A 12875-nucleotide genomic window follows, 5' to 3' on the forward strand; every position below is an offset into this window, starting at 1 on the left:
GTGGCTGTTAAAGAAAATCAGGACAACTCGGGTCCACACACCAGGCGACGTAGGTTTTCAGCCTCAGGTTAGCAAAGGCACGTGCTGCTCAAGTGGAGTGTACGGCGTGTACAGCACTGGAGGAAGCGAATCATTACCGACGGAGAGAAGAGACTCATCGGGAAGAAAACCAGACAATCGTCAGCGGGAGAGCGAGCACACGGCGACGAGGCTGCAGCCACGCTTTACCAGCAACCGCTTCCTCGGATCCTCGGCGCTGGGAGCCGACGGGGCGTTTTCTCGCGCAGGTGAAGAACAAGGAGGCCCGTTTTCGGGTCCCTGCAGCCCGCAGAGGGCAACGCCATCGTCCCCAGGTCCACGCACGGGAACTGTCATCCATCGGAACACCTGCGTCTAGCTTACGCGTCGGGAAGAACTCGCGCCTTCCCTTTGGGATTTCATCTAGTGGTATCGAGTTACTCTTTGAACTGCACGGATAACTCATCTTAAAAAAGATTCTAAAATGGCCACATTTAAAATTCTGGGTTAACTTACCGTGTCCAACAAACCAAACAAAAGCAATAGTTATGGAATTACAGGGTCACATTTTAATTCCTGAATTGTACAGTTCAGCATTAATATCACCACATGTATACAAATGGTGTAAAACAAGTACAGTGGTATTTTTAATACAAAATAAACTTCTGTTTTATGGAAAAAACTATACTTCATATCTACACAGACAGCCCATCTTTTTCCAAACAATAGCTAAAATTAAAATTAACTACAAAAAAATCTCCAAAACAGAGAAACTGCTTCAGTTTAAACTATTCCAGGAGAAATGGACCCATAACACATATTACAAGAGTGATCTATGTGGTGGATTGCAGCTGCTTTCATCTTTTGACACTTCTGACACATTAATTGTCGTCGGGAAATTTCCTCTCGCTTCATCATGATCTCAGATCACATATGGGCAAACTAACATTAAAATATTTACAGTTCGCTTGCTGCTCTTGAAAATAAAACCGGGACTGTTTGCCTCTATCAACTCGCCCTCAACTCACCTATTTCTGTCGCAGTTTGCTTACCTACTACGTGGAATGTGCTTTTATTTTTTAAAAAAAGCAGCTTTCGTATTGCGCCCAGCTTCAGGTGCTGCTTGTTGATTCTGCCTCAAAGACCAGTGTTCTGTTAGTAATAATTCCGTCTTGGTCCAAAGTGACTTTGGTGTTAAAACGCCGCTAAATTCATCGCTACGAAAAACCTGTTAGTGTTTCTTACTACCACCTCAATTACGCAATTTAAACTTGCAAACAGGAAACCGGCTTGCTGCTCCGAGAGGAGACGGCTCGTTTAGCAACACGGACAGCGATTCAAACTCGCCGTCTTCCGCCACGCGAAGCCGACGGCCGTTGGGGCGCGCCGGCTCCAGCGCCGCTTTGACACCAGCGGCTCCCCGGAGACATTTTGGAAGCGACCGTTCCTTGGCATAGGAATTACTGGATGTCTCACCGAAAAAACAAGCAAAACCATCCATTTTGAATCCAGCTTCCATTTTCTCCTCTTGAAAAAATACAAATTAAAACTTATTTTTAACTGCTTTTAAACAACTCAACATGCACTATAACGGCAGCGTCCCTCCCGCCAACCATGAGAAATGCGACTTAACTGGTAAGAAATGGTCCCAAAATCTGGATTGTTCTTATGCAAACAGAGTTAGTTCTCCCGTCCATTTTTTTTTTAAAAGAGGCATTGCTAAAAGAACACAACTGACAGCACCATTACAAAATTAAGATTACTGGGTTCAAAATTTAAGCTTGCAATTTTTTTCCTAGTTCTGTTAAACACTGGGGAAACCCTGCAATATTTTTAAAAAAAGTGTTTACCATACCTTTCCCTCCCCCTGCCCTCCCGACACCTGAGACTTTCCTTGCTGAGAAGCCATCATCCAGGTTCTGTGAATACTAACCCACTTTTTTTTTTTTAAATTTTTCTTTTTTTTGACAGCCTGAATGGCAGACTCCTTACGTACTAGAAAGATATTCAGTTCCTTGGAAGCTTTGTGTTTACAGAACTAACCCTTTCTAGCTGATACACTGAGTTTCTTTTGCTACTCCTTGTATTGTCTTATATACCCATGGGAGAAAGCTTTCTGAATCAGATTCTTTTTAGCTCTTGAAACGGTTGCAGCATTTGAAACCCCATAATAAGAGTTTTTATTCCAAAGTTTTGGTTTCATTTATGAACCCAGACGAGGTCTTTTCCTTGGAGATGTCTCCTCCTCTTCATCATCATCTTCATCATCAGGATAATCCACTAGGCCAACTAGACTTCCCTGTCAATTTAAAAAACAAGAGAGGAAAAGAAAATCTCACATTGAAAAAAATGCCCAGGAACGTGCAATTTTAGTACATGACCCCCAGCCAACCTGTCGGGGACACACGAGCCCGCAGAAGGCTTCTTGGTAATAACGTCTTTTGCATTCAAAGGCCCACTGTCTTGAGAATGGTTTTGAGCCTCAAGGTTAAAAAGGTACTGGACCTTCCCTGCTCCTCTGGATCCGGCCTCAGAATTATTTAAAAGTCACTTTATAAGCTCCCAGCTGGACACTCACAAAACGTAACGGAAACACCGCACATCCATTTGGCTGGCAAGTCTTACGTGTGCGTAAGGCAATTTTTGCCACGCTTCTGTAGCCTCTCGGGAGCTTGCAGGCTAAAGATGAAACTAATGCACGACTGCGTAAGACCTAACGGAGGTATCACTTACTGTGTTTCGTCTGCTTAAAAACACTGATGGGGGGGCACTAACGTAATTCAGAAAAACCAATCTCGTATGTACATCGCACGCCCAGAGCAGCGACCGGACAGTTAGAACCGAGGAGCGGAAGCCGTTACATTAGGCAGAAGATGCGAGATTAAGCTGTGCCCACCAGCCTCCCGACAGACTCCAGTCCCACCTAATACTTCCTTAAACCTGCCCCCAAACTAGGAAGGGTTTAACTAGACAGGGCTTTGGATGAATTTGTACCTAAGTAAGACACCCTGCCTAGAGGCTACTGCTAACCTTACCACATTACAGCCGGTAAAGGCTCATGACACTGCTGCGCTGTCCTAAGCGAGGACAGCAGCTTTTGTACAAGTTCCCCCACCTTCGTGGCCGTCACCGCTGTGGTCAGGGTCACGTTCTTTGAAGAGGAGCCGTTGGAGCTTGCTGGTGACGTCTGAGCTGCCACGGATTTACTGTTTGCACCGTTTGCACCGTTGGCTGCGCTGGCTGAGTGGGAAAAAGTGAATTTGAATCCCCCAGCTGAAGTCCTTTTTGGAAGATTCTCTTTGTCTTCACTCTCCTTAGCTGAGGGACAAACATTTTCACGCTTAAGTATCAGCTGTACACCGTGGAGTACAACCCACATCACCGCATCGTCACAGGGCAAAAGCTGCCTTTTTTTTTTTTTTAAACTCAGTTTAAATCAGCAGCTCGGCTACTGACCTCATCCCAAGCACGCGGCACGCAACCTGAGAGCGGCACAGACGCCGGGGACATCGCTCACGCGGCGCACACAAGTACATGCACAGTTTTGCTTCTGAATGTCATTTAAACTAGATGCACGCCTGGAGCAATTGAACTCCTTATTTTAATCCTAAACTAGCTTGCAAAGACGTGTTAGGAATTCGTTACTTAATTACATGGAATACCCTTACTCCAGCTTAAGATACAGAGCAGAAGCGACTGGTTTGTGTACCCGCCGCGCCACACATCTGCCACAGAGCACTTCCAGTGCTGCCAAGCTGAAATTGGGTAAATACCTTTTTTAGTTTCCATAAATTTTTCATAGCTATCTGGAAAATCATCCTCCTGTTTTGACTTCTCAACTGGAGGCACAACAGCTTCGCCTTCTTCCTCTTCGTCTTCATTGAACCACATTTCTTCATCCTCCTCCAAGGCTCTTGCATCTCTGCGAAATCTGTTGCTACGCAATATAGATGGGACGCTGTAGGAGACACATGACAAGTGATTCACGTTCCGCCTGCTGCTTCAGGCTCAGCCAGCGATCAGAAACGGCTTCTGAGGCTTTAAAGCGAATTCAGTGCGTTTGAGAAGGCAGGCCAGCTCCCTCCCTGTTCCACCGCCGGCGTGAGCTTCCCCAAAACCCCAGCTGGCGTAAGGGAGACTGAATCCTGACTCTCGATGACAGAAGATTCTGCCCTTCAGAAGCTGAGAGTTTTCCGAACGCGACATTTAATATACCGACAAATCTGACTGTGCGACAGTAGGCCGCGAGGGAAGTCAGATGGGGGTTCACTCCGATTGAAGTTTTCACCAAGAATGAAAACCAAACCCAACCCCAGCCTTCTGCTTTTTCTGCCCTCCCTCCCGGAAAGGAGAAAACCCAGCCAGCAGTAAGAAGATACTCCGTAACAGCATTCAATGAAAGTCTCAGAACACGTAAACTGGGCCCTACCTGTTCAGTTTCTGGTTTTGTCGGTCTTTTTCTTGCTCGTATTTCGTCTTCAGTCCCTTGAATGTCTGAACATATTCGATAGATTCAAGTGCATTATAAAAGTTTTCAACTATATGTGCAATAAGGGACTTAATATCTTCCTGCGTAAGAAAAAAAACAGGGTTTCAGTCTCAAATATTAACATGCAGAAGTTCCGAAAGCTTCAAAGTTTAGTTTTAAAAGTGACTGATTCCTTGTCCAGAGTCAAAACATTATTGTAAAGAACAAACGTGAAGAAATCAGATTTTTCCTTAATAAAAAAGCTGAAATCTAGAAATAATTATTAGATTTCCCATATAAATGGGCAATATACTCCCTACTGTCCCAACTGCATTTGCGATAGCTTGATTAAACCACGATGCTTGCTACCTAGGGTTAAGCCTTCTTGAGAAAACGAGGAGCTGAGCTGCGCGCTGCTCTCCCCACGAGTTTCAGCTCCCTTTCCAGCCCTCAGTCGCTACAGCAGCGCACGTGGGATGAGGCACCCTCTGGTCAGCCTCCCTCTAGCAAGTCTCACCATATCGGGCAAATCTTAACCTTCCTACCACGCTGGCAAAAGTCACCTCTCCTTGCTGGAAAAAACAGCAGCTCTGATATCGTACAACTACAAACTGCCCTTCCTTTTCACAGGCCACAAAGATGCCCGGAGAAGACTCCCACACGTCAAAGCCTTCGCAGCGAGCTGCTCGGGAGCTGCTGCAAGTCCTTGTTTCCCGCCCCAGCAATACAACCACCTTGCTTGTCCTCTCTGTCCTGTCCACGTACGCCTTGCTTCCCCAAACGCTGCTGGTGGAAGAGCTACCGATTCAAAGCTGGCGCTGGCCAAGAAAGCACGCGCGTAGGATTTTAAAGGACAACGATCATTCGCATTTATAGTCAAATCAGTCTCGTTTCTACCCACTAATACCTAGATTTACACACATAAAACTTATTTCACTTAATTCCTCATTTCGAAGTTTAGTCCAGAAACACTGTCAACCACTTAGAAGAACTTCATCTACAGGACGCTATCTTTTAAACACAGACTTACACGTAAACAGGGCCTACGCATACTCTCTGAAGGGACGATCGAGTAAAACGGCACGAAGCAGCTTACAGGCTCCCTTCTCTTGGGACATTTATCTATGGGATTTTTAGTTTGTGATTTTAGGTAGTAATTTAAGTATTTATTGATAAAATAAATCTTTTATTTATAAGTGAAGTGATTTTCAGTAGTATTTCAAGGGAAAGATTTGCATTTTGTATTTCTACCCGAGATGCCACATACGGGCAAGAGGTGAAGCGGCTGCTTAGCTTACCACTCTGATGAATTCAAACAGCTCAATCACAGCGGAGTTGAGCAGATTGTACCTAGTTCCGTTATCCAACAGAGCATTTATAACTGGTTCAAACAGATTCCCCTTGGTGATATAACGGTTATAAAATTCATCTTTTAGGCCAATTATCCTCCTCATAAAGCGAAGAGCACCTATGCGAAGAAAGAAATTCAGGAATTTAGGAACGACACGCCAGGGCTCCAATCTGCTTCTCTTGGAAAGAGCTGAAAAAACCCGACGTTACCGAGAGGAAGATGCACCCCCAAACCGAGAGCATTAAAAAGCACTTTCTGAAAGTTCAGAAGAAACGTTTGCCGACAGGTAACCTTTCTTTCATTCTTTGACTTGCCTGGGTATTTGAATGCGATCAGGGTCCATTAATTTCTTTTAGAAATACAGCAGCAATAAACTTTAGCACATGTGAAGTTAAATTATTAGCTCATTCCTGTGCTTCTCTGCATTCGCTTCCCAGAACCAGCCCCTATTCTTTAAATACCACGGGTCACAAAATTTCATTCACGCTCCACAGGGAGCACTAGATTTACGACATTATTAAGAAATGACAGTATTTCCATTTAAATAAGACAGCTGATCACAAACGATCCTTACGGTCGTAAAGGATCATTGCGGACTTCAAAAGAAGTAACAATTCTCCCACCGTAAACTGCATCGGTCTACATTAACAGACGTGCTACCTTTTTGTCATGATTACTTAACAGCTAGTCAGTAATAAATAGGAAATTAACAGGAATTTTGAATTTAAGTACACACTGTTACTCCTACGCATCCCACACAGTACGTACAAAGCCTTGAAGAAGGAAATAACAGCTCCATACTCACACAAGGCCAGAAACGTGTGTTTTGAATTCATCAAGACCAGTACTCTTCTTAGCAAATCTTTGTTCATAATGTAATTCTTGATGTGATACGTGTGGTGTTCCACACAAAAAGTAAGCAGCTCCAAAATTAAGGCAAGTAGTTGTGCCGTTTGATAATTATCTACAAGAAAAATTAATGCCTTAAGTTATACTGAAAAATTAAAAAAAAAAAAAAGTACTGTCATGCACCAAATCATCAGCAAACTCAGTTACCGTGACAGCTCCTGACACGTTTCCAGCAGCACACTAGATTGCTTTAGGAAGCAGGACTTTGGTCAGAACAAAACACCGCACACAAATTTGGCTTCCCCCCTCCGAGTCACAAGAATCCCCCTGAATTGGCAGGGGGACTTCTGCCAGGATCAGCAAGTTACTGGTTACGGCAATCCAGATTAACGGCATGTTGTTAAGAGAAGAAAGCCAGTCAACCTAATTAGCAATGTCTTTTCATAATGCTCAAAAAAGAAGCCTGCACAGATAAAAATCCAAGCTGTAAAAGCTCAGCTATGTCTCTTTAGTACATATTCTACTAACATTAATTTAAACTTCCAGTAGCAAGGTAGACTAGGGGAAAAAAGTAAAACCCAGTAACTCAAAAGCAGATGAAAATGTTCCTTCAGCTTCCTGTCATGTCAAATAAAGCAAAGCACCTACATGTACTTCAACAAAAAGTATTTTAAAAAAATATGGACATATCTAATTGGGGGTTTTTTGTTTGGTTGGTTTTGGGTTTTTTGGTTTGTTTTTTGTGGGTTTGTTTTTTTTTTTTTAAATAAAAATGCCACACACAGCATAAAAGACAAGTTTCAAAACTCAAGGTCAATTAAAACTTACCAGGACAAATTGTATTACTCTTAGTGGACCCAACTACTGCATCTGAGAAACAGAAAATAAAAACAGAAATCAGGAAAAGGTTTTCAAAGCACTGTAAATATTTAAAAGACTGGAACAAACAATCAATTCTACCAGCTGTTCAAACTTTTCATCAAATCAAAAGTTTCTGTAAGCTATAGGGAAATAAACATACAGCAAGAATGCATGCCAGATGCTATTTCACATTCAATTTACATTGCAAAGTTTCAAACTCAGCTACGTCCAAATACATAATCTAATACTTCTATTATTCCTACCTAGACTAAAAGAAAGCGCCCATTCTAAATTTTTCAAATAGTATTATAAAACGAGTACTACTGATACCCTACAAGTTTCATTTTCATATAAAAGGCATAAAACATTTATTTTGTGACTTAACGCTCAATATGAGAAGATGGGCAAGATGAAAGAAATGTTTTTATCAAATATGTAGTGCTTTGATTTAATCTTTTGAAAGAGTACTCAGCAAAAAGCCTGACTCAAGAGGCTGTAATGATGTTAAATTTCTGTTTGTAAAGCCCTGGAGACAAAGCAGTGAGCGTTATTTGTGTGCGCCAAACGGAGATTTCCAATTCATTTACTGCTACCAGGAAAAGTACAAAGCATTTCTACACTACAGCCAAGTGCAAACTAGTCTTTGGAGTTCATCACCTGAGCAGATACGTACTTTACGAAGCAGAGCATACAGACACGTTATTGTTCCAAGCTGCAATAAAGGGCTATTAAAACTTCTGCCCACAGAACCCCTGTTGCTGAGGGAACACCACCCCAGGCTTATCGCTGCTACCAGGATCACAGTCCCCTGAAAACACTGCAAGATGTAAAGCAAGGGGCGGGGAGAGTAACATTACCTTTTTCACATTTATCTTCTGATGTATTCGCCAGAAGTGGTGCAGTAAGAACATGCATACAATGGTTGTAGAAGAAATTGAGAAATTCACTTTTTTCTGTTTTCTAAAACAAATACAACTGTATTAAATACTCGCATTTGTATACTTCCTTTTAAATAAGAGAGTAGCAACATACAAGACAGCCTACAACTAATTCTATCAACTCCCTCAGGTCTGCCTGTATCTTTTTGGTTGGTCCTTTAACGTTATCTTCACTCAAATAAGATCTATTTCTTTATTTTGGGAAAAGATCTGGGACACATCAAACCAACCCAGCTATCACCAAAAAACCCCCACCAGGGATGCAAATACGCTATTTCACTGAAGCACAGGACTGCTTAGTTTAATACACACTTGCACAATACCACGTACACATACCCTTGATTATCAGAAGTTAATGGAAATTTTAGCTTATTTTTTAGCTTAAAATCAGTATCAACCATACACAACACTGTCAAAAAAGACTAAAAATACCTTTTGTCATCCTCAGAACACAATAACAGCAATAAATACCAGGCTTTTAATTTTGCTGAGACAGTAAAGCGTCTTTACCCCTTTGTATTTTCTTACATTAGCTGTGGCCAACATATTCTCTGGATCGATCAGAGTACGCAAGAGCCCCATTAACTGAACAGCTCCCCCGAGTTCAGGATCAGTATCGCAGATCATCTGCTCAATGACCACATTGATGAGGAGGATATCCTGCAAAAAACCCAAACAAACCAACCAAAAAATCATGAGAGACAGTTTCAGTAGTGGAACGATTTCCCTAGTTTCTGTATGAGGTTTCCTTTTTCTTTTTTTTTTTTTGTGTAAATTTAAGTGAAACAGAAAAACCGAGAGCTGCGTTTAGACACTGGAGTTCTGTCAAGCACAACCCTCCTCGCCTAAAATCATGGTTCGGCAGACCTACAATCTTGTTACCGTCAACACATGGAACACAAAAATTTCTGGGCAGGTTTGTATCTTAAATCTACTTTTTCCTACGTATCCAGTATCTTCACTTTTGGGCTAACTGTATCCCAAATTCTGGAGAGGTTTGTTTTGCTGGTTTTTTTTCCTGTTTGCTCTAAAACTAGTACATTCAAACTCCAAAACACTTTTACTTACATCATCACTCTGCTGGGCCTCTTGCATTACAAATTCTCGGACCATGGATGGACTAAATTCTACTAGATAAGAAAATATATCTGTAGCAGCAGATCTAACTTGCAGATCATCCATTCCCTAATTAAAAAAAAAAAAAAAATCAATTTATTAGAGTAAATCAAGTTTGGTATTTATTAAATCAAGTTTGGTATTTATTATCAAGTAAAGCTGCAAAGAACAGGGAGTTACAAGTTTTGAGAACATTTTATTACACAGGTTTTTATGGGAGACAGTAGTGCAGTTACAGAAAAAAAAAATGAAACAGCAAAATCTTTTCCCCACTATTTCCCTCCTTTAGAAAGAATGCAAGGATTTCTGTGAATCTGACAGCCCTAATTTAGGCAGGAAACATTTATATCGTGCTACTTGCTAGAATATCGAAGACACTAATATTCTGTACCTGTTATCCACAGTTTATTGATTTCGTACAAAAGGACCAACCGTAAAAGTTAATTTGTACGTAAGTTTCTGTACTCACTTATAGGCAACAAGAATTAGTAATTTTCCTTAAGGTATGTGATTTTCTCTCATAACTGTACAATTTCTAAGCCTAAAATATTAACGTAACAGGAAATATCTGGACTGGTCTAGCCCTGGAAAAAGAGTGTTAAGATTAGGATTCATCTAATCACTGAACACCTATATGACCTTTATGTTTTCATAACAGTCAATGCCCTTTGGCGAGTTCACAGGTTGTTACTCTAAAATATGAAACCCCTTAAATTTATAGTTTCTGAGTAACAACAGCACCGACCTATGAATTGCAATGGTCAGGCAGCAACAGCTGCTTCAACCAAAGGAGTGAAAAAAATTATGTTTTCACATTGCTGATTAAAATAGATTAATCTGCTTTATACCTCTGAAAAGACAGGATTACGCGATCTTTCGGATAGCAACAAGCTAACGGTTCAAGATTATCTAAAAATACTTCTTTGGCGCTGTTCCAACAGCGGCAACAACAGAAACAAAAAAAATCAAGCTGCCACATGAAAACATCTCTTTCAGTTTTTACACTACATTGTCAAAAGGACTGCAGTCACCACAGACTTCTCCATCGCGCAAAGTAAGAATAGTAGCGGCAATAAAGTTAGGCTGCTTCAGAAAACCGTGGACATCCTTTGGATTCTGAACGTTACGATAAACTTCCACTTCCAGCAGAGCAAAGCTGCCCAATCAAACTTACACAAGGGTGCTTAGCAGAGCTGAAAAACTGGTTAAATGGCTGTGGTTTTTTTTTTCTTCTATTAAAATCAGCTTTAGTTTTCACTTACCATCACGATTTCGAGAGCTGGAAGAATTCCCAACTTTGCCAAAGTTTTGAAAAATGCATCTCTGTTCTGAGGTTGTAACGTCTGAGAAAACGCGCAGAATTCCTTGAAAAAGTTAACCTATTGCATAGGAAAAAATAAGTTAAGGTGTATTTGATTTGGAAAACTCTCTGAAAGTAGGAAACTGTTACAATTTGTATCAGAGTTTGTGTACTGACTGGTGTGTGCCTTCCTAGAAAATGGTATTATTGTATTCCTTTCTCCTCCGACCTTCAAAAACATCAACAAAGGAAAGGAAAAGAAAGTAAAAACAAACAAACAAATTTAAGAGGTTGAAATTTACTTCAGAGAGAGATACAGTCACCTTGCAGCTATTTTATCGCATCGAGCCTATGAAGGATTTATACTCCTGTCTGGCCTGCCTTTGCTTTGAAAGAACAAAGATGCTTCCCTTGCTGAAAGCAAGATTTTAACAAGGCAATTTAAGCTGATAAACATATTCAAGGATAAATAATGTTTGCTATATAATGTTTAATATATAACATAAATAACGTTTGAGAGAGACATATACAGATATAGGTATATAAAAAGGGACTACTGGTAATCCTCAGTCATAGGACTTAAAAGATCTTTTCGAATGAGTAAAGTACAGTGAAAAAAGCAGTGTTTATATGACAAACGTAAGTGACGCGGTATGGTGAAGAGTACCTAGAAGAAAGTAAACCTTTGCGTCTAGGATGTCAGCTTAGTGCTAGTACTTTCTCAGCAATAAAATAATTATTTAGAACAAATAAATCAGAGCTTACCTTGCAAGAAACATTCTTCTAGTGAGTACATAAATGAAGACTGAGCTACACTAGAAATGATTCTAGGGTTACAGAAATACCTCACTGCAAAACTAGCAGAACTAGCAGAACAGTTTCAATATTTCTACTTAATCTCTGTAGTTTAAAGCATTCAAAGAACTACCAAGGCCACTGACTTACCAATTCACATCGTTTGTCATCATCTGTAGCTTCATCTGTTAATTGTGCAAAAACTTCAGACAAAAATTTCTCGTCTTCCTGCGTAACACATGAGAGTATGATTTACACAATGCATCTTACAAGTTAAAACATCGATCTTTATTGGATCCCACACTGTCCCGCTAGACACTTTCTAGTCAAACTTAATTTAAGCTTAACTATAATGCTTAATTACAAACAAAAAACCATGCATTAGTAGATTTGGTAGATAAGTTTTGGGTTTGTTTTTCTTCTCCACACCTACGTTACTTTATCACAAAGAAGGGCAATGCAAGAGTACACATTCGGGAGGATCATTTCCAGGGTATTGTTTCAGTACTCATTCTGTGCAGCAGAAGCAGGTCCAGGAGACCAGAACCATACGTTAAGCTGAGCACAGCTGAGGACTACTAAAACTGCCTTCTGAACAGTCTCTAAAGAACATGTCGTGTCCTTTCCTTCTCTGCCACGCCACCCCCTGTGGCTCACAGCTCTGCCCTACCCCGCATACTCACTGTGGCATTTGCCACACACTCCCATGCATCACGATTACAGAGAATGACAGCCTTTGTTCCAGGCCCCCTCCCCGCACCGTGCGCGTAACCTTCCAGGGAGGCAGCCTATACACTCCTACACTGGAAATGGCCAAGTTTTACCATGCTGCATCTATGCAGTGAATGGCCGTTAACATCACGCGTGTATCGGTTACCCGATTTCGGACCTGCAGCATTGCAGACAGGTTTTCAGTCCGCCTATGCAAGGGTAACGTGTTAATCTAGCCACGAGTTTGCTGCAGCCACGTCCCCGTTAACCTTACTCTCAATAAAACAAGCTCCCCAACTGCAGTTCAGCTCTTCCGCTCTGGGAAACTTTGAGTATTATTTGCTTTTCATAGTCAGATCCTCTACTACCAAAAGACATTTAAGTATATATAGGACAACATTTCACTTCTTGTTAAGTGTTTCAGTTATACCACTGCTTAATACTCAAGAGGCACAAGAAAACCAGGGT

General features: G+C 41.2%; 1 protein-coding gene across 3 annotated transcripts in view; it reads right to left on the reverse strand.

Annotated features, from left to right (window-relative positions):
- Nucleotides 1-564: 564 nt before the first annotated feature.
- PPP4R3B (protein phosphatase 4 regulatory subunit 3B) overlaps nt 565-12875 on the reverse strand; it is a 30134-nt gene continuing 17823 nt past the window's right edge. For 2 of the 3 annotated variants that reach the window (XM_087773876.1, XM_087773874.1), the window contains 12 exons: nt 11847-11924; nt 10864-10980; nt 9554-9670; nt 9014-9145; nt 8405-8507; nt 7515-7556; nt 6643-6801; nt 5785-5954; nt 4448-4587; nt 3792-3976; nt 3134-3336; nt 565-2317 (listed from right to left, as the gene is read on the reverse strand). In XM_087773876.1, coding sequence (XP_087630002.1) covers nt 2222-2317; nt 3134-3336; nt 3792-3976; nt 4448-4587; nt 5785-5954; nt 6643-6801; nt 7515-7556; nt 8405-8507; nt 9014-9145; nt 9554-9670; nt 10864-10980; nt 11847-11924 — 1542 coding nt within the window. In that variant the 3' untranslated portion in view covers nt 565-2221. The remainder of the gene's footprint in view (nt 2318-3133; nt 3337-3791; nt 3977-4447; nt 4588-5784; nt 5955-6642; nt 6802-7514; nt 7557-8404; nt 8508-9013; nt 9146-9553; nt 9671-10863; nt 10981-11846; nt 11925-12875) is intronic. The other variant, XM_087773875.1, reaches the window with a different exon arrangement.

Source organism: Nipponia nippon, unplaced genomic scaffold (genome assembly GCF_047370975.1).
Source record: "Nipponia nippon isolate SJK-2023a ecotype South Korea unplaced genomic scaffold, ASM4737097v1 scaffold_4, whole genome shotgun sequence".
Lineage (NCBI taxonomy): Eukaryota > Metazoa > Chordata > Aves > Pelecaniformes > Threskiornithidae > Nipponia > Nipponia nippon.